This window comes from Heloderma suspectum, chromosome 13, assembly GCF_057233095.1.
Source record: "Heloderma suspectum isolate Gila_16-S chromosome 13, 16-S_ref, whole genome shotgun sequence".
Lineage (NCBI taxonomy): Eukaryota > Metazoa > Chordata > Lepidosauria > Squamata > Helodermatidae > Heloderma > Heloderma suspectum.
The window spans coordinates 31212060-31233797 of record NC_139470.1 but is presented as its reverse complement, the minus strand read 5'-3'; the positions used below and the strand labels follow the sequence as shown (position 1 = coordinate 31233797).

The following is a 21738-nucleotide window of genomic DNA, read 5'->3' as shown; positions in this document are numbered from 1 at the left end:
GGTGGTTTTTCAGTAGCCTGGTTTGAAGCCGTATAGGGCTTCATAGGTCATAACCAGCACTTTGAACCCTGTCCAGGAGCAGACTGGTAACAGCTGTAACAAGAGAGTTGCTCCTTGTAACTGGCCCCAGTCAACAGTCTGGCCTCAGCATTCTGGACCAGCTGAAGTTTCTGAACAGTTTTTGAAGGCAGCCCCATGTACAGCACGTTACAGTAGTCTGAACAGAGTGTAACTGAGGCATGTGTGACTGTGGGCAGATCAGACATCTCTAGGAACGGGTGCAGTTAGTGCACTCGCCTCAGCGGTGCAAACGCACTCCTGGCCGCCACCAAGACCTGGGCAGCCAAGTTCAGGGCTGAGTCCAAGAGCACACCCGACCTGCAGGCCTCAGTCTTTAGGGGGACTCTGATGACATGTGCCTCGGTGCCGTTGTTTATTGCTCCGGAGCATGTGAGCTTTGGTTTGTGGTAGTTACATGCTTGAGTGTATGTATGACTTCATACAGAGTCACCAAAGGACACTTCTGCTCTTAACATGAGAAATGGGGCCTGGGCTCTTTGATCTGTGGGTGTTTTGTTCACCCCACCCCCTTCTTAGGATCTCACCTTGTTTAGCACACATGAACTTCCTAGTGGATTGTGCCCTGGGGGTGAGATCTGTTGTTCACTCTTGTGGCCTTAATGCCCCCCCAATCCACTCCTTGCCTCAATTCAAAGGCTTCCTTGCGTACATCTGTACAGAGTGGCCACAGTTGTCTGTTTTTGTTGAGTTCCGCTGGCTGCTGGATTGTTTCTGGGCTCAATGGAAGGTGCTCATGTTAACCTTCAAAGCTCCCAATGGCTTGGGACCTGGGCTCATCACTGCATGCTCTGCTTATCATCCACAACACCACTTCAGGTTCCCTGGCCTCGTGAAGCGGGGCAGGCAGCCGCAAGTGGCGACGGCAAGAAAAAAGCACATTTTTGCCTTAAAAAAAGGGAGCCGGGGCATGCACACCTTGTATGGATGGAAAATGCTCTCCCCTGGGGCTTCCAGTAGCACAGCTTTGCATTAAAATAAGGCATGTTCTCTCCACATGCCTGCTTTTAAAGCAAAAGTTGAACTTTTTTCTCACTGCCAAATTGCCACGGTGCAGCCCCTAGTGGGTTCCAGGGGGTGGAAATTGGCCCCCAGACCCTCTGAAGTTGCTTATTCCTTGTCCAGGGCCTTGTGGTGGTAGCACCCACCGTGTGGAATCCTCTGGCAGCAGAGATTCACCTGGTCTGACACGGGACTGTTTTAGGTGGTATGTGAAAACATGGCTCTTTAAGAAGGCATTTGGTCAAATGTTTTCATACCCTTTGAATATTTTTTAGCTCTTCTGGTTAATTGCTGCTCTTAGAAACTTGTTGTTGTTTATTCATTTGGGTTTTTAAGATTGTTTTAAAGATTGATGACTTCGTTTGCTGCCTTGAATTCCCCTTCTGGGAAAGAGGTGGGATATAAGCTTTTTAAATAATCAATAAAAAGTTAGCATTCCCATATTCCAGTTCCCCAAATCTAGACAGCCTAATCTGCATTATATGTAGACTGTTTGCCAGTTATGCAGATTTTGCTCTTACTTTGTAGGGAAGTGGGATTATTCCCCCCGCTGCCACCCCCATTTTTACACTTCTAAGAATGCATCTTTTCTGCCCACGGTTCAGTACAGCATCAGTCTCCTGCATGTGACTGAGACTGCATTTAGTTTGGGAGGGGGTCAGGGTGGGCAACTGAAGTAGAGTGACCTTGACAGCAATCTAAGAAGTGTTCTGTTAGGCAGATTTGGTGCTGGAAATCCAAACCAGCCTCAACCCCGCCTCTGACCTGCAATATTAACAATGGGATACACTACAGGGCTGTTGTAAGCCCACCGCCATCAATACCCCACCACTCTCAGCTGCAGCCCTGTCCCTCCTAATGTGTCCTATGGAGATAATCGACAGGCCTTTTCCAACCTGGCGCCCTCCAGATATGTTGGACTACAACTCCCATCATTCCTCCAGGGATGATGGGGGTTGTAGTCCAACATAACTGGAGGGCGCCAGGTTGGAGAAAGCTGTAACAGACTGCATTGGCATGCTTCAAAACTTTCTAAAAATTATTTTTCAAGAACAAAATAAGACCTAACTTAGAAAAAAAACGAACTCTTGTTTTTTGTACCTTTGTTTGGTGAGGGGCAGTGTTACTACCCAGTCGCAGGTATGCTAAAAACCCTGGACTTATCCGTTGTTTTCTGTGGGCAGCTTTTACTTCTGTCCTAGTGGAGGGGGGAAATAGCTTCCATCACTGGGCAGTGGTGACTCCAGCATTTTCCTCTCTTTCTGGCTGTCACGGCTTTCCCGGCACGCCAGTCCAGGCTGGCTACCGCAGCAGCAGGTCGAAGTCGGCCCGTTTCCCGCTTTGGGCAGAAGACGGCCTGCACACTTTGCCTCATATCTCTGGTTCTAACAGTGTTAGAGGTTTGCTTTCTTTTCAAAAGCAGAAGAAAGGAAGGACAGGCAGGCAGGCAGGAAGCTAATGGGTCAAACGATCCCTGTGGGGGCCCTGGCCAGAATGGGGCCAAACACAGGCCATGAGGCCATCTGGCAACCCTGGGGGGAAGTGCCGGGGGAAGACCATGACTGGGCCTGCCATGCCGTTTGTGCAATGCCCAGCATTTTAAAGGGAGCCTTGGCGGCATGACACCTTTGCTCTCTTTTCCTTGTGCGAATGCTGCCCTTCCCTTCAGCTCGATTAAAGCTGTGGAGCCTCCATTCCAGCCAGTGCAGACTGATACGACAGCGTCAAAGACAGAAGACGATGGTGAGTTGTCCGCCGTGGCCCACGTTCCCCGTATGTCTGTGTGTTCAACTCGCTGCCTTGGGAACTCTGGGCCTTGAAGAGCCTGAGGCAGTGCCTTGAGAGCAACCTGGGATCTGTGTGCTCAGACCTCAAGGGGGGCCTCTTCATGTGCAAGAGGAGGGAGGTGTGTGCAACATTGGGCTCTCCAACTGGCAGGCAGCCTGGAGCCTCTGGACTAGCCAGGCCTGGTATCAATACTGGGAGTCGCTCCTTCTGGCCTGTGGTTGGTCAGCAGAACAAAGCTGTGCTACACTTCCATCCTCCAGCTCTGGCAACTGACCTCAGGACCCGTGGGCTGAAGAACACACATTCCAGGTCTGGCTTAGGATCCAGCAGCTCCCAGTCTGACCCTAACCCACAGGCTGCGCTAACATCTCCCCATTTTCTTTTCTTCCAATGGCTTAGGCTTTCGCCTCTTTTCCTCATCTATCCCAGGAGACTGTGGGAAGCCAGAATCTTTGCCCTGTGGAAGGAGACGGCTGCAGCATTCCAGCTCTAGGTAAGACATTGCTTGAATGCATCTGCTGTAGCAGGGATGGGGAACCTCCAGCCTGCGGGCCAGTATTGGTGCACCAGGCCAGCCCTCCTGGCCCACAGGGCCTCAGGCAAGGCCCCATCCCCTCTCCCAAGCCCTGCCCCCTGGAGGGATTCCCCTTACTTTGCACGCCACTCACCCTTCCAGTTGGGAAGCGGAGCAGTGCGCCAAGTGCTTCACCCGCCCCGTGTCCTCCCCAGTGGGGGAAAGCAGATGAGGCCGTCCCGAGCAAGGCACAGGGTGCAAGGCCGCCACCCAGCACTGTGTTCAGGACAGCTTCAGTGCACTTGGGTTCCTCCGGCTGGAGAAAGCCTGAGCACCTCAATGCTGTGTTCCTGGCTAAGGACCAGGCAATGGAGAAAACTGCCACCCATCACCTCTGTCGGGGCTGTTTCGGTGCCAGGTGGTGCTGGGCTGGGGAGGGGGTTCCTGTGCCCCCTTCATAGCCTCTTGCCCACAGAGGGCCAAATGGGGCTCATCCAGCTCCCCACCCCTGGCTGTAGAGATTGCACATGTTTGCCATACTAGACAACCCATGAGGCTGCAACTGATGCTAGATGTGGCACCTGCCCTCCCATGCGAGGGCCACCATGCAGCGCCTGTTACACTGATGCTTCTCTGCTGGCTTTGCATGACCTTCCGAGGCCAGCTTGAGGTGCTGGTTTTGACTTGCAGAGCCTTGAAGGGGTCTTGCACACTGAAGAGGCTGGGCCAGTTGGCACCTCACGGAGGCAGGTGGTGGGTTGAACCAGGTCGCTGTCTTGTCCTGCCGACGCAAACATTTCTCTGGCCCTGTCCATGCCCCCATCTGTGCGGAGCTGGCGTTTGGAACTTCACTGCTGGAAATGTTCTTCTCATGGGCCTTAGTGTTTTTAGATTGGCTTGTAATAGTTGGGATTGTGCTGGAATAGATTTGAGTCTATTTGCTTAATGGGGATCCAAATTTTGTTTGATCCTTGCAGTTCCTTGCCTTAATAAGTTATACCTTAATGAGTGACTGCTGCAGCACGCCATTAAAAAGGTGCTTAAACTATTCTGTTTTTCTGGCTCATACATGTTCAATTAGCAACACTGTTTTCAGCTAGAGCAGGTAAACGGAGGTGATGCGCCAGCACCTGTTCACTGCTTAAGCACCCAGAGAAAAACACCTTGCCTGCCTGGGATCTTCCTTTGCGGCTCATTCAGGGCCTGGTGGTGCAACAGGAATCTTGATGTGCCAGTGGGATGTGCACCAACACACTGCCACATGGAGCGCTCCTGTCCGCTGCTCCAGATAGTCAGCCATGCCCTCCCGCATCCCCTTTCCCCTCCCACCCGGTTTTCCGCTTTTTCCTCACCCTACCGTCAATCAGCATTGTGTGGCCACTGAGCTGTTTTGGGGGTTCCCCTCTTCTACAAACCTTGGGATTTCCCCAAGCCCGCTGATTGGTCCCTCTCATGTGTGGATGGTGCTGTTTTGGCTACATGAGGATGGGCACTCACCTTTGAACTTTGGAAATACAGGGAATGATGGTGCTGGATTTCTAGCCTAGAACTGTGGCTGTGTTCAGCTACTCCTGTGCATGCAGGATAGTGTGTGCTCAATGGGCGCACCTGAAAATCCCCCAGGCCAGCCTTCCCCCTCTGGTTGGAATCCCAAACATCTGGAGAACACCTCTCGGGATTTCTGACCATTGGCTCAACTGACTAGGGCTGGTGGGAGTTGAAGTTGTTTGCATTTTTTATTGTTGTTTTAATGAATTTTCTACATGCTTTGATAATGAAGGGTGGTATATACATATTTAAATAAAGAATACATATGTCCAAAACATCCGGAGGGCACCAGGTTGGGCAGTGCTGGTCCAGCCCGTAGACGCTCTTGAATCACATAATATCCAGCGCTGCAGTTGCTCTGCCATGAGAGTATGTTGAGCATGGGAGGCAAGTGGATCATGGTTCATTCCCACTTTGTAACTCTTCCAGTGAGCTGGACAGTGACCAAGAATGGCAGAGATGCCAGGAAGCTGCTGTGACAGCAGCAGACATCCTAAAACAAGGTGGACTGTCGGCAGTGCTCCAGAGTTCCAGACAGGACCAGCGTTGCCAGGCCACAGAGCCCAGCAGGAAGAAGAAGACGAAGACCAAAGAGGAAGGAAGGTGTGATGGTGAGCAGGAGGAAAGAGACACAGCACTGAACGACCAGGCAAATGCTGAGACTGAGGGGTCTTCATGCCTCAGTGGGGCATGCAAGAGAGCAGAGAACACAGGTACCGGAGACAGAGGGGTGAAGAAGAAGAAAAAGAAGAAACGAAAGAAAGTGCAAGCAAGGGCAGAATGAAAGTTCCATGGACATTTGGTGCTGAGGAGAGTTACTGATTTTCAGAGGGATAGCCAAGTTGCTGCACAAACAACAAGGAGTCTTGAGGCACCTTAAAAGACTGACAATTTATTTTGACATTGGCTTTTGTGTCTTGATGGGTGACAAGATGAGCAGGCTGAACGGGAGTCGTGAAACTCTGACTGCAATAGCAAATGGATGCCTTTCTTCCAGGCACACTGAAGCAGCTGCTCTAACTGGTGGTGAAGAAATGGCTCCAGAAACTCATCCTCTCCCTTCCTAGTGGGACATCAGAACAATGTATTCATAATGTTTCACTGGTGGTCTCTGACGTTCTGGTCAGAGTGTGATGTGGCTTCCTTTGTACAGTATGCAGCTACAGGCAAGCACATTGTTTCAGAGCTCCCTCTTCTCTGTGTCTCTCCCTGTTCCCACATTTATTTTTTATGATATTAAATCTGTCAAAGTTCAGTTTAACAAGCGTCACCTCTCTTGGTCTCCTTCCATGCAGAGGGTCTCCTTCTCTGTCCACCTTTATTGCACGTTGGTGCCTGGTGGATAATGTGAGAGAGCTTTTCCAGCAGTGAGTTGGTTGTCCCTGACTTCTTAATCCAGTTTCACCAGCAAAGCACCTCTTTGGATCAGAGGATCTCTGTCTCGTAAGCTGGGTGGCTATTGGCCGTAATTTTGGATATATTTTGCCTTGCCACCTCATGGATGGATGAGGCTGAATGATAAGGGGCTTCACACTGATGGGCCATATGACCTCGGGCATAGCCAGGGTATTGCATACAGAATCCAAAGGCAGAAGTGATGTTAACGTGTGGCCGCTCTCTTTCTCTCTCTTGCAACATGCAACATTTTTTCTTAGGAGTGGAACTCTGGGCAAATGTTTTACTAGACCTCAATTAAAAGTTGATAGGGCTATCAGAGGCCAAATAAAAATTGCTTCTGGGGTGGGATGCACTGCACAAGGCTCCAGATAGCCATTCCTGTTTTGAGAGATTTTGCTATCCACCAGAACACGCTCTTTACTCCAGATCCATCTAGAATGACAAATTCTTACAGTTGCTAACATGAAAATAGTACTTCCTAGGACACATTTGCAAGAATGGCCTGATCCCACAGCATACTTCAAAGCAGGAGGGGGCTTGTTTACAAAAACAGTTACTCAACCCACAGAGGTGGGGAATACTGCCTTCAGCGCTGGTAATGATTGAAAAATGTGTTGTTCTCAGTCTGCCTTCTGACCATCAAGCACAGTGTAGGAGGCTTTTGCGTAGTACTTCTGTTTCCCTGGCTACTTCCAATGCCTTTCTCGAGAGGCCTGCTTTACACTTGGGAAAACTTAATTCTTTAAAGCCCTGAAAAGCAAGTTACCCAACTCCTCCTGAAAAAAAAAGCATGTAAAATCTTGGGATATAAAGCACTGCTGCTTTGTTATCTTGACCAGCATAGTCTTCCTGCCACACCCCCTCTCCATTCCTTTCAGATTCCTTTGCTTAACATCCAGAACAAGAATTCTGCTGGACTTGAATGTTTGACCACTTCTCTGACAGTCCTAATAACAAGATTACCTTGCTGTTACTTGCCATTTTTTGGATATTAAAAGTCCACTGAAGCATAGCTTTGCTTACTTTATAAACAGGCAACATACACAATAGCCTTGTAGATACAATCCCCCCCCCCCCCCCGGTTTGATTTACTGAAAATTAAATATATTTACAAGATAGAGCTGAACAGGCAATTAATTCTGGAGTCTGAGCTTGGCAGCTCTAAGAGGCCTCCAGTGACTCAGGATACCCAATGTGGCACAAGGAACACCTCACATACTAATTTGCACTTTGTCAGAGCTCAAAATAAGCAGAGATGGTGGTTTGAAAGAATGGAGTTAACTATTTTTTCTTTTTTTGTAAAATTTGGTTCCAGTTTTCCCTTGCTAGGTGTTTTTTTTCCTCAGAGTTTCCCTCCCAATACCTTGATGTGAACAGTTTTGGTTTCATTCTAGCAACAGAAAGGTCTTGGGTGTTCCTGCTTTGATGTGGCATTGCAGTATGGAGAAATGGCTCATCACTGGCCAAGTTAGGCTGGTGTGCCCTCCCAGAAGATTCAACGTGAAGGAAAACTGAATTCTGCATTTTGGAGGAGGGGTAATTCTGATATGTGTGTTTTGCTTTGGTGAAAGCCATGCACAATGTTCACACCAGCCTCTCTCCTCCCTGTACCAATGACGTGTCTCTGTTAGGGGCTTTTCAAAATGGGAAATCGGAAAAAATACAGGGCTGGTGGGTAGACAAAGAGGTTAAAATTCTGTGCATTAAAAGTCTAACTTTCTGTGATCAGAAATAGCTAATTCTATAACTGGTAATTTAGGCATACTCTTTATGGTTAAAGCTGTATTGGATAATTAATACAGCAGTTGAGGGTATTTGCAGACTAGGAAGGAAGGCCTAGAGCCCATAGGATTCAGGGAGGAAATAGCTGTGGAGATGTGAAGGAATGCATGTTGTTTACAGCCCTTCTCCCTAACTAGTGGCAGCTTCAGCCAAGCCCCATCTTATTTTTAAGCAATCTGTGGAAATTGCTCGTCTTTTTTTGGATGATGTGGTGGTGGTGGTGTGTGTGAGAGAGAGAGAGAGTCAGACAGAGATTACCACCATGAGGACTGGCAACTTGGTTTGCTTATTTTTAAAATGGAGCATGAAATTCTTAGAATCCAGTATGAATTACCAGATTCTGCACCCTCACCCACATTCCATGTTTCACAGCTATGTTGATCCCTTGTCTGTACTTTGAGTGCATCATTTAATGCAACACTGAGCTTCTGAAAATACTTCCTGATTTGAGAGATCTTCCAGTTAAAGCCATTTTAGAGCAGGTCATGTCTTCCTTTTCTAGCGTCTCACCTCACTCCTGCAAGGCAGTCTGTAGCTGGCAAGAGCAGAGTCTCCTAGTTCCTCACACCAGGAAACAGTCCTCGCCCAGAAGCCTTTATAGGATCCAAGGAACCTATAAAGTTCCTGAGTGGCCCTGGCCTATTGCTTCTGGCAGTTTCCTCCTTTGGCCAGGACTGAGGGCTGGGCACAGGCAACCTTCAAGGCTAACTATCTTGACGGAGGGAAATAAATGGCAGTTTCTCCGAAGGCTTGGTGCCCTGTACGTATGCCATGCTCGACCGCCCTTTTGAGAGGATGGGCTCTTCCTCCCTCCCTTCCTGCCTTTCCTTCTTGCACCAAGGAAAGATTCGCCTGCCTCATAGAATCATAGAATAGCAGGGTTGGAAGGGGCCTACAAGGCCGTCAAGTCCACCCCCCACACAGCATGTCCACAGCACGAGCATGTGAGCAGAAAGAACAGCGAGGAACGTGTGTCTTGCTGCTGTACACTAGCCCACCTCTCTACTTCCAGCAGGACTTGCAGCCAGGCTGACTGGCTCCTGCCTGCCCAGCTGACACACAGAACAGATCAACCCTCTCCTTGGGGCTGCAGCTGATTTTGCAATCTTATCTTGAAGGCAGTGTTGCTGCATCAGCTAGCCTGTCCTGCCTGTTTGCAAAGGCTCTCGTCCTCTTGGCAGTGCGTGCTCCAGCTCTCCCTTATTGTTTGCCTGATGTGAATAGCTTTGCATGGCACAGCCTCTCCCAGAGCTTTACAATGAGGGTGTGAAACAAGGAATCGTGTGTGGTGGAGAAGGAGGAAGAGGAGATGGAAGACACCTGGCTGGCCTGGCCTTCCCTTCCAGCAGCAGCGGGCACCGGTGGTGGGGATGAAGGAGGCCCCTTACCCTTTGGTCAGCGGTCATCAATTGTCCACTGGTTGCTGTGGTTACTGAGTGGAGGAGGCCATCTGTGTCGAGATGAAAGTCTCTATAACACCGTGAGTTGACGGGAGCAAGTGGCTGTGACTGTTGGTGGAGTCAGAGCTCTGGTAAAGCACCAGGCTGCTGGAGGAGACTGGAGGGAAACAGGACACAAGCAAGGCAGATGAGCTTGTGTATGGGAACACTTTCACTCAATTCCTTCACTTTCTTACACCCCAAAAGAGTATATACCCCCCCCCCCCGCTAAACATATTAGGGCTAACAACATTTAGTCAGTCAGTACAAATCTTTTGAACTGATTCATCGTTTCTCATGCACACACGTCTGGATGCCCAGGTGGCAAGCTCAGGCCTCTTCAAAGAGGCATGCTCCCTACTCTCTCCCACAGGAGGGAATGCCTCTTCAGAGATGGCGCCTGCTTTTTCCCCTACAGAACTCTTGTGTTATTCATATGCAAATCTAATTGATTAAAACTCATGAGATTTATTTATTAGAGCCAGGGATGGAGAACCTGCAGTCCTCCAGACATTGCTGGATGACATCTCCCATCATCTCTGACTACTGGTCATGCTGGGTGAGGCTGACAAGAGCTGGAGTCCCAACAACATCTGGAGGGCCACGGACTCCTGACCCCTGTAACAGACACAGAGCCCTTGGGCATTATGTGCGTCCAACTGCCATGGTTTTCCCCTGAAGGAAGTATGACCATTACTGGTTTGTAACAGGGCAAAGAACCTCCCCCTAGAGAACTCTGCCCATGGCTGTGCCCCCAGGCATGAAGAGGAGCCAAAGGACAAAATGTAGGGATGGAGGAACTTTGGATGCAACAGATAAAATGGCACGAAGGACAAAAGTGTCCCAAGCCAGGGGTCGCTCCTTTGAGCAAATGACTGGAAAGCCTGTTGGAGGGGCAGGGGCCGCATTGGCTGCACTCTGGAGACCTGGGTCCACATCCCCACTCAGCCATCAGGTCCACCGGGTTGTCTGTGGGCAAGCAATGACCTCGCAGGGTGGTTCTCAGGATGAACCGGGCTAATCCCATGTCCACGGCCCCCCTGAACTCGTTGAAGGAAGGGGGATTGGCTGGCATCGAGAGAAGAAAGCATGTGGATATTTCTGGCTACCAACCCTCTTGAGGAGGAGATACATTTTTTTCAAGATCTCCGAGACACACCGTTTTATAAAGAAGATTAGACCTCTATAGTAAGGGGTGTGGAACAGATAGGACTTTCCTTGCTTTCGGAAGACACTTGAAAGAATTGATCTTGAATCTAGTCCAGTGCCGAGGCTTAGACTGGTACTACTACAGGTTGTCATGAGAACGAAATAGTTTAAGGACTTCTGCTGTCCTACCAAGAAACAGGAAGCCCTCAGAGTTATCCCACTGGGAGAATTTGGCAGGAGGCTGGAACTGCATATTCTCTGAGGCAGCGGCCCTCTTACCAGCAGGGCTAGAGGTGAGGCGGTGGCCTGGCTGGAGGTGCTGAATGGCAGGATCCTGGCTCTGCAAGTGTATGGCTGATGCTTGCACTGGCGGCGTGTGCATCCCAGACTCTGTGTGAGTCTCTGAGTCTGACGTGAAGACCTGGGGGAAATTGACACATGGAGAAGCAGGGCAGGGCTGGTTTGGGAAATGTGTCCCAGGCATTCGGCAGCATATGATAAGTTTTAATCGATCCTGGAATGCCTTATGGTTATGGTTGTTTGCTTTTGAGATGGTTTGTTGGAAGTTGTTTTAGATATATGTTCCTTTTGTGTATATTGTCTGTTCATGTGTTTTTTATGTAAATGGTTTTTAATCTCTGTATATTGTATTTTTAATGTTTTTAATCTTTGTAAACTGCCCAGAGAGCTTCGGCTATTGGGTGGTATAGAAACTAATATAATAATAATAATAATAATAATAATAATAATAATAATAATAATAATAATAATAATAGGCAGCTAGATTGGACACGAGAATCATCATATTGGAAGGGGGTTGATGACGACTGATTGAATATGAGCTGCCCCTTATGGCCCTGGCAAGGCCCTCAAGTCAGCTTACAAAATAAGACTCAATCTATAAAACAGATATAAACCTACAATAAAACAAAACCGTTAAAACCAGCAGAGGGCCTTTCATGCAGCAGCCCCAAAGGGGTAGCTCTTCTTCTGAGATAGCTCTTAACTGGCCTCCCAAAAGCTAAGAGAGAGCAGGCCTTGAGTGGCTTCTCCTTGAGAGGGAATCCTGTTCAGGGCAGGCTACCCCGGAAAAGGCCCTGCTTTTGTAGCTGTCTGCCTAAACTCAGCTGGCAGAGGCCAAGCAGGAAACAGTGGATGGGCTTGGCTGGGGAGTCAAATCTCCAGCCTGTGTCACCTGTGCTGCAATACACAGCAAGAGGCTCGAGCCCGTTGGAGGGTCACCTGTTCGTGGGTCACTCTCTTTTTTTTTAACTGCTATAAATGTATCCAGAGACTTAATCCTGCCAGAATAACAGTTTTTTCAGCTAGTTCTATTGCAGCCTTCCTTAATCTGGTCCCCTCCAGAGGTGTCGGACTTGTTGTTGTTCAGTCGTTCAGTCGTGTCCGACTCTTCGTGACCCCATGGACCATAGCACGCCAGGCCTTCCTGTCCTGCGCTCTCTCCCGGAGCGTGCTCAAGTTCATATTCATTGCATCCGTGATGCTATCTAGCCATCTCATCAACTCCCATAATCTCCGGCCCAGACAGCCATTGACCATGCTGGCTGAGGATGATGGGAGCTGTAGTCCAACACACCTGGAGAGTAACAGGTTGGGGAAGGCTATTCTGTTGCCTAACTATTCTTGTAAATCAGTAGCCTGGTGTTTCTTGCACAGCTAGTTTCCTGCGGAGCTTGTTGCTTTTTAAACCAGCAGCGGGCCCTGCCCAACCTGTCCTGGCAATACTGGAGAAACCTGTGCAACCCGCAGAAGACCTGGCACTGGCACAGCTCAGACTGCAGCACCAGAGTGTGTTTCTGAGCCTTGTCTTCCATCGCCTCCCACCAATCCCTCTTACCTGCTTGGTTGGCGTCAGGCTGGCTAACGTGCTGAGGTTTGAGGTGTCCGTTATCACCATGGTCTGCGGCAGAAGGCTGGTGTGGGCATACTGGGCCACCTCAGGCTTGTGGCTGTAGAGAGCTAGGAAGGACGGAGGTCAAGAGGCTTAAACAGTGGAGACTCTCTCAGAAATGTCAACTGACAATAGAACAATAAAATACTTAGGAACATGTCTGCCAAAAACATTGTCACCGTTAATAAAAATTAATTGCAAACTTCTACATAACATTCTAACTCATTTTAAATTCTGGGAAAATGAAAATTACCATGGCTGGGGAGGATCACTGGAGTAAAAATGACAATTCAACCAACAATTTTATACCTATTTCGAACCTGACCTACTTTCTTTGCTACAAAATAAAGAAATGGCAAACACACCTAACAGAACTTATACATCAAATGAAAAAAGCAAGGCTAGCTAAACAAATCCTCTATAAATGCTATGAACTGGATGGCTTCGCCTCCCAGACGTTGGTCTTTACTATGATTCATATCATCTTACACAACTAGCTCAAATTTTAATCAACAATCTGAAAGATAGCTGGATTAAACTAGAAACAAATGAAAAAGTATGGCAGAAATTAGAGGCCATTTAAATCTGACACATGGAAAAAACTGAAATTTACCTTCACCCCTTTATTCAAGTGGCACTGGAAACTTGGAAGAAATGCTGTCATATACCCACTCCAGGACCATTTCCAATTATCCCATTCATATACCATCCACTCTTTTATGAATCAGAATTGTTTTTTTAAAAAATTCAAATTGGGAACAAACAGATTTATTTATATAGACTAAGGGACTTATTCATAGGCACGCAGCCAAAATCAAGTCAGCAGATTAAAGAAATCTTGCAAGGTAGAAATGCAGATAGGTTACAGATGCAACAAATATTGCGCATCATAGCAAACCCACCAGTAAAAGAACAAGCGACATGCTCTTAGACCAATTCTGAATCCATCACAGTACAAACACAACTGGAAGCAGAAGGAGAGGCCTCCCAAATGTACAACATGTTAAATGAAATTAAATATGGGTCTTAGGGGGAGATGGACTAAAACAGGTTTGGGGGAAAAGATCTAGGAAAAATAATAGAAGAACTTGTACTGGCCAAACTGATCAACGACACCCTTTCAATCTATCTCATGCAAAATAAGGGAAAACTCAATACAATGGGTGTATAGGTGGCATCTCACTCTGGGGAGACTGAGTTATAGCCGTGTTTCCATAACCCAGAAGTGTGGAGAGGCTGTTGAAACAGAGGCCCATATTTTCATATGTGGTGATTATATCCAACCATCAGTTCTGAAGAAATGTATTTCATGAGGCAGAAGAAATAAAAAAGTTGAGTTCTCTCCAGCGTTGGGTTTATTATCCATATTTGACAGAGCAAACAAAACATTTAAAACATGAAGATTTATTAATATTTATGTGGGTAGAATAGCATCCTGTAAAATAGAATTAACAGGTTCTTCTCAAATTTGGAGAAGTAAATTTGGTATATTGCCTTAATGGAAAAACTAATGCACCAGGTCAGACAGGTTTGGTCTGAAAATTATAGAGATTGTTTTTAGGAAAATTGGGAAGATTTTATAAATGTGTTTGAAAGGGCTACAGTGATGCCAGGCAAGAGCGTCAAAACCCCTGACTGCTCTTCGCAGTGCCCTCCACCCCTCTTCCAGCTCAGTGCCTCATTTGACAGCGACTGGCTTTTGGCTTTTTCCCCTTGTGAGTGGAGTTAGCACAGCTATGCATGTATGCATGATTGACTTACCTCTGGGTAAGCGTGCATGGCCCCAGTTCGGGACCACGGCCATTCAGGAGGGGCAGATTTAAGCTCCCACCTTTTGTTTTATGCTGAAATTTAGGTTAAAAAAAAGAAAAAAGTACCTGTTTCTTTTTAACCCTGCCCCCCACCCCCGGTTGATGGGGGATTTTGGCATGAAAACAGGAGGTGGGACGCTTAAATCCCCCCTCCCAAATTGCCACGGTCCCAACACGTGCACTTGCACAGAGGTAAGTCAAGCACACATTCACGCATAGCTGCGCTAGGCAAAGGACCACTGCTCGTCCCTGAGTGAGGAGCAGCCAAGGAGGCTTTTTGCAAGTGTTAAAGAAAATAAAAATAACCCTCAGCCACCTCATCCTAAAAAGTAAGGTACGCCCTCCACCACACACACTCCACTCTGAAGATATGGCATATATCTGTCAACACAGGGGCTTTGCAAGACAAGAAAGCTGGGCAGGGTGGACAGAGAATCTGTTCACAGCAGGAGTATAGAGGAATTGTGCTGCAAAGGCCCCTGGATACATGCTGGGAGCAGGCGGGAAGACAAAGAGGAAACAAACCGTGGCAAGCCGGTGAACACCTGGTCGGCTGTCGGCAGCAGCGTGGCTTAGACTGCCATCAACCCGCCATGGCTTGTTTTCACTGTGGCTTCTCCTGACCTGGGAAGTGGAGAGAATTCCTGCTTTCCAGCGGCTGCAGGGTGACCATGGGTGCTTCCAAATGGGGCTGCTAGAGCTACCAGTCCACAGGCCTTGTGCAGCAGTTCTGACTTGATTTATTTTTGAATATTTATGTACTGCTTCCCTTTTTGAAAATCCCGAAATGGTTTACAATAAATTATAGAACAATAAATCATTAAAAGCATAACAGCACTGAGATGATTTAATGGCTGGGAAAAGCCAAGGTAAACAAGTGTGTTTTTAGTAATCATTGAAAGCACATGGCCATTGGTACCTGTCATATCACAGAGGGGAGGTCATTCCAGAGGGAGAGGGGCCACTACCAAGAGGGCTCACTGCCATGTTGCTGCCAGATGGGGCTCTGCAGGATGTGGCACAGACAACAAGGCCTCTCCTGAGGATCATAGTGGTTTAACTGGTTTTTGGGGGGCAGGGGGAGAAGGTACACTGGTCCTAAGACCCAGTTGTCTTTCCCTCCTTAACAGATTTTTGGTGAGAAAAAAAGATGGGAAAATATGGGAGGGTTGCAAATGGAAGACATTGCTGTGTGGACCCCTCATAAACTATTGTGTTTGAGGCAAGCTGATTGCACACTAAAAGGCTCGTCTGGCAGCAGTCCTCCTCTCTCTGTTTATCACATTCATATCTCACCTTCCAAGAAGCTCAAGGCAGTGTCCCTGGGGGCATTCTCATTTTATCACAACAACCCTGTGAGGTAGCTTGCCGATATTTAAAAGGCCAGCTTCTTCCCATAAGAGTGTCCTGGGGCAGAGGGAAAGGAGGGGGCTTATTTTAGAAGGTAGCAGAATGAAGGGAGTTGGCTGTGTGAAGGGATGGAGGTTAGATGAGAAGCAATTTGGCAGGGCAGGGCGAAGGAGAAAGCGGGACATTTTCCTTGGGATCCATTCATTCTATTCATTCAAACGTATAGCCTCCTCTTCCTTTACGATTTATTTATTTACTTAAAATATTTCTAGACCACCTTTCCCAAAGTGACATACAGCAATAACATTCACATAATAACTTGGACATAACATAGCCTGGAGCAGCTTACAGGGGCCTCTCGGTAACGTCCTACAGAGACACTGCTCAGATCTGCAGCCAGCAAGCTTCAGCCAAGGTACAGCGTCCGGTGCTCTTAGAAAATGGTGGGGGAATATTTTCAGCCCAAGGGCCGAACTGGCCCAGTCCAGGACACTGGGCTCTGCCCACTGCTGGCATGTGTGTCGTCTCTCCCCGCACCCCTGCCCCATTTTCACACAGACTTACACATATGTACACAATTCATACACATGCACACGTCCCAGCCCCGCACACTTCCCAGCCCCATCTCCTCAGGTGATCTTTTATTCCCTGCTCCAGCCCTGAGAGAGAAATGTTTCTCAGTGCTGTGGTAGAAGAAAGGGCTTCTCTCCAACCTGCAGCAGACCTGCAGATCTCTTGGTCAAGGGAAAGGGGGGTCCTGGGGAAGGAGCTTGAAGGGCTGGATGCTCCTCAGGCCGGTCTTAGACCCTGGACCAGCCCTCCACTCAGATTCCGTAAGAACGCGCAGACTGCTGTGCTGGATCAGGTCACAGGCCCATCCAGTCTGGCCTCCTGTTTCTAAGGCTGCCAGGCAGATGCCTCTGGGAGCCGACAAGCAGGGCCCTTGCTCACACTCAGTCCCTGCTCATGGAGGCGCCACTCAGCTGTCACGGCTAATCGACAAGGGCAGGTTTATCCCCTCCTTCCCCACGCTGTCTAAGCTGGCAGCCCTGGATCTAGTGCCAGCTGGATTCCGCGAGTCGCGGACACGCCACGTGAAGCATTTCTGGCTCCCAAACCTACCATGAGGAGCCTGGATCTGGGCCATGGTGGCCATGAAAGGGCTCTGGTTGAGATGGCTCTGGACCTGTTGCATAATAGGCTGCTGGTAAGAAGGGTGCAGCTGCTGGGAGAACTGGACTGGCTGAAGCGTGGTGAGGCTGTTCCCCATGTTGTTGATGACGGGGACGCTCTGGGGTTGGGTGGAAGCAAGTCCTGGAAGACAAGAGTCCGCAAAGCACTTAGAAGGATCTCAGGCAGTGCCAGGGCTGGGAAAGCCCACCCACCCACTCAGGACCCTGGAGAGCCACTGTCAGAGAGGGCAGTGCTGTGCTAGACAGACCAATGACATCACATTGTAAAAGCCAGTTTCCTATCTGTGTGCTCTAATGCAGTGCCTGTTCATTTCAATGGGTCTTGCACAACGAGGACTAGAAATTTATTTTCCTGCTAGGTGCAAGTGAAGGTACTCACATGCCTCTTCCCTATATGTCTCCTCACTTACCAATGACCAGAGTGGAGGCCCCCGTATTAGTGAACGCTGGCGTTAGTGAAGACGCGTCTCCTGGTCCAATTGCCATCACACCAGGGAGTGATGCCATGATGAGGTTCTGGGTTTGTTGGCTCAGAGCGTGTGGGTTTTGCTCTAGACTGTGCAAGGCTGTCAGGGTGCTCACTGGGGGGAGAGAGCCCCCCGGAGCAGAGATCTGTTCATGGGAAAAGTAAACAAGAATGTCAAAGCATTGCTTGGGGACAAGGCTAGTAGAGACGGCTTCAGAGGGTTCAAATCACGTTGGATACGGTGTCTCCGTGGTCCTGTAAGGAAGGCCAGCATTGCCTCATACTGTAGATGGCTGGGGGAGGGAGGCAGCAGCTTGCCGAATGCCACCAAATGAATTAATGGAACAGGCAACACTCTGACCAGGGACTCCCGGGATCCTTCCTCACTCCCTTTTCCACGATACTGCACCAGCCTCCCCTAATCTGGTGCCCTCCAGCTGTGTTGGATTACAATTCACAGCATCTCCCAGCCACCTATGCTGGCTAGGGGATGCTGGGAGTTGTAGTCCAACAGCTCGAGGGCACCAGGTTGGCAAAAGCCATGTTACGCTAGAGCCAAGCCCTGGTGCACGCTTCAGTGTGCTGGGTGAGCTTTGACAAGTGCTGGGTGATCTTTCAGCCTCCTCTAGCTTTGAATCCTCACTTAGAAAATGGGGATGTTAACAACCCATCTGATAGGGCTGTTGAGAGAGGGAATGAGCCAAGGATTGCAAAGCACTCTGCACACTGAAAAAACAGTGGGAACAGGAAGAGCTCTTACTGCTTGCTGCTGGGAACCATCTCTTTTGTGGCCAGGCACAGTTTGTGCATTGCCCTTTTCGTTTTTAAACAACTTAAGGCTTCATTCCTAGGTGGCAGTGAGAATTCAGCAGGAGCCTCTCTTTGGTTCTGTACCTTCCAGCAGTCGCCAACGTTCAGCTGGGCTTGACTCACCAGTTTCCCTTCTGAAGCCGAACCAGAACCAGCTGAGCACAGACCAGGGGAAGAGACCTGGTGCAGGATGGTCTGCGTGGTCACGATGGAATTGTTTCCCCCATGTTGGTTGCCATTTGAGGAATCTGTTTCACTGACAGGCTGCTGATTGTACCTCATGCCAGAGTCAGAAAAGGAGAGGTTCTGCTGCTGCTGCAGGGGGGATTGCGCTAAGAGAGGAGAGAACAGAGGCATGGGAGGTCATCCTAGGAACTTGTGCTGATGTTGCTCAGCTGTTATCTCAGAGGCCCTCTTTAATCTCTGTGATGGGTTGAGATTGCAAGAGACGTTCCCAGGGACTGCTCCCTAGCTATGGAACTCCCCCACAGTGGAGATTCAATTTGCCAAAGCCCAGGCCTAAGCACTTTTCAGAAGACCCCCCCTGGTTGGGCTGGCTTGTGGAGGTTAAGTCAGGGAAAGTGCAAGAGAAGTGTCAATTAATTATAATTTGAAGCAATTCTAGTCTGTTCTACTGGAGAACTATTACTCCCATTTTACAGGTAGAGAACTGAGGCAGGGGGGCTTGCTACATTTGTGTCCTGCCCTGTATCCCGGAACCTCGAAATGGTATATAGTTGTGGGGGGATGGGGAATGTCCCAGATGGCCTCCCCTCTGAGAAGTAACCATACTCATAGAATCACAGAATCATAGAATAGTAGGGTTGGAAGGGGCCTATAAGACCATCGAGTCCAACCCCCTGCGCAATGCAGAAATCCAAGTCAGAGTATCCCTGACAGATGGCTGTCCAGCCTCATCTTGAATGCCTCCAGTGTGGGAGAGCCCACCACCTCCCTAGGTAATTGGTTCCATTGTCATATCGCTCTGACAGTCAGGAAGTTTTTCCTGATGTTCAGCCGGAATCTGGCTTCCGTGTCCTGGTGACTCTGGGATGATCGAGACGAGATCCTGGCCTTCCTTTCTGTGACAACCTTTCAAGGACGTGAAGATCGTCATCATATCTCCCCTCAGTCTTCTCGAGGCTAAGAGCCTTGAGACCTGCTTGAGACCGACTCAGACCTGCTTAGCTTCCGAATGGAACTGCCTTCATCACCTTCAGCCATTCTCAGGTTCCAAACCCACAGCGTGATTCCACTTGTGAGCTGGCATTTGAGCACAGGCCTTCCAGTTCCAGTGTTCCTTCCAGCAGCACAGCCTCTACCTGATACATGTCATAAGCTATGGTTTGTTGTTGGCTTTCACTCCGGATTGTTTGAGAAGAGGCACGCCAGAATCCCTGGGTTGGACACCATGATAAACAAACCATCAATGGAGGGTCCACGAGTTTGTTTACCTGCATCTGCTTGCAGGGGAACCAAGCAGGAATTATTGGTTGTGTACACCAGCACGCAGCTTGATCCCAATACGCCTGGGTTCTCCAGAACCCGAGCTTATCAGGATGTCTGAACCGGCCCAATGTCTCCTGAAATCTCAGAAGCCAAAGTGGAACTTCCGGTTGGAACCAATGTCGCTCTGGTAGCATCCCACGGGCTCTCTGTGGGAGCTTTCTCAAACAGCTTTTTAAAAGGTTGAAAAACCTTTTCATCTCCCCCCTGGAATTAAAGGGGGGGCAAGGCAACATCTGGATAACATCTTGGAGAAAAGTACCCCCCTCGAGATAGTGGGGGGGCTGGATTCCAGGATTATCTCTCCAGAGCTTTACCAACGCAAAAAGCTGTACTGAGACTCCTATTTCATAGGAGAAAACAGGGCTGACATGTTCCATAAATAATAATATATGCTTTAAGAAATATCAACAACTTCTGAGAGATGATTTAAGAAATGTTAACAATATTTGAGAACATCTGAGGACCTGCAAGATCTATTTGAGAGAAACATGACTACACCGAGGGGAATAAAAGGGTTGGCATCACCGCCAACTCCCCCCGTACCTCCTTTGTCAAAAGTTTCAAGAACAGAAGATATAGGGGAATTATTTACTCTGATAAAGACTTTATCTTCGCAATTTACGGAGCAAGCCAAAAGACTGTATTTAATCCAAAATTCCATCACCGCCTTGCAAGGAGCTGTAGATTTAATTAATGCGTCATGGCAAAAAATGGATACAAAAATTAATGAGCTAGAAGACCAAGTGGCAGGAAATGAAACTATGACACGCATTTGTTTTAAAAATGCCTCTGATAGAATTTCTCAACTGGAGGCCTTCACAAGGAGATCCAATGTACGTATTATTGGGATTAAAAATCTGTCTAATGATGTAAAATTGCCTATTTTTGTGGATAAACTTTTGCATGAGATACTCCCTATCCCATCTGATTATTTACTTGATATTGAGCAGGCATTTCATGTGCCAAATGCTAAAGGGACTGATTACACGATCATAGTCCAATTTGCAAAAGTCTCCACGAAGAATTATATTCTGCGTTTGGCAAGAGGGGGTGGAAGCCTTTCCTGGAAACAAGATAAAGTTATGTTATTTCCAGACTACATCAAAGAGGTGGCGAATAAAAGAAGGCAATTTGTCAAAGCAAAAAATATGGCAAAACAAATTAACTTACAGTTTTACTTAAAATATCCTGCTACACTTTGTATGGTGTCTGAAGGTCAGATGAAGAAGTTTCTAAATCATGAAATGGCAGAGGCTTGGCTGAACGTAAAAATGTGTGAGAATTCTGTTACAACCCCATGAACTGGAATCTTTAAACAAGCTTTGTTAACTGCTTGTGCTTAGTCTATATGATCCAGGCTAGGTCAGAAGATAAATGATTATACATATATTTGTTTATTCTCTTTCATCTTTTTTTCTTTCTTTTTTTCTTTTCTTTATATTTTTTATGTCAAAATAGATATGGTATGCTGTATTTAAATTTATTGTTTGAGGGTAATTGTGCACATGCATTTATATATAAAATATATTACTGATTGTTGAAGGTTTATTTTAAGTTTTATTATTATATAACACTATATTTCTTTTAATTATTACTACTACTACTACTATTAATATAGGCTACTGGGAATGAACTGTAGACCTGTTTCTTTGATATAAGATTGATGATATGATATTGAAATGTAAGGTTGTTTACTAAACTGTAAGATTGTTAAGGTTTTAGATACAGTTTTTAAAATAGAATGGCATTGGAGGCCAGGGGGGTATTGTAGTTTAAATTTAATTCTTTAAAGGGGAGGGGGAGGGAAAGAATCTTTTTTCTTCACTTCCTTTCCTCCTCTCTTTTCCTTTTTTTTCTTTTTCTTTTTCCTTCTCTCTTTGTTATTGTGGTGTCCTCATCAGAATATTGTATTGTTGGGAAATTGGAGCATTGATCAGGTTGTTGCTAATTTTGGTATGGTTTATTTCATTTATAAAGATAAAATTAATT

General features: G+C 47.6%; 2 protein-coding genes across 6 annotated transcripts in view; one reads left to right on the top strand and one right to left on the bottom strand.

The window, feature by feature from the left end:
• C13H12orf43 (chromosome 13 C12orf43 homolog) overlaps positions 1-21738 on the top strand; it is a 27488-nt gene extending 5750 nt beyond the window's left edge. For 3 of the 5 annotated variants that reach the window (XM_084819804.1, XM_084819808.1, XM_084819806.1), the window contains 3 exons: positions 2750-2823; positions 3268-3361; positions 5360-6194. In XM_084819804.1, coding sequence (XP_084675930.1) covers positions 2750-2823; positions 3268-3361; positions 5360-5714 — 523 coding nt within the window. In that variant the 3' untranslated portion in view covers positions 5715-6194. Of the gene's footprint in view, positions 1-2749; positions 2824-3267; positions 3362-4072; positions 4431-5359; positions 6195-18281 lie in introns of those variants that run through there. The other 2 variants (XM_084819807.1, XM_084819805.1) reach the window with 2 other exon arrangements.
• HNF1A (HNF1 homeobox A) overlaps positions 6428-21738 on the bottom strand; it is a 35075-nt gene continuing 19764 nt past the window's right edge. The window contains exons 5-11 of the mRNA XM_084819798.1: positions 18364-18572; positions 17375-17576; positions 16894-17085; positions 12557-12678; positions 10978-11119; positions 9499-9667; positions 6428-6760 (exon numbers count right to left, since the gene is read on the bottom strand). Coding sequence (XP_084675924.1) covers positions 9540-9667; positions 10978-11119; positions 12557-12678; positions 16894-17085; positions 17375-17576; positions 18364-18572 — 995 coding nt within the window. The 3' untranslated portion in view covers positions 6428-6760; positions 9499-9539. The remainder of the gene's footprint in view (positions 6761-9498; positions 9668-10977; positions 11120-12556; positions 12679-16893; positions 17086-17374; positions 17577-18363; positions 18573-21738) is intronic.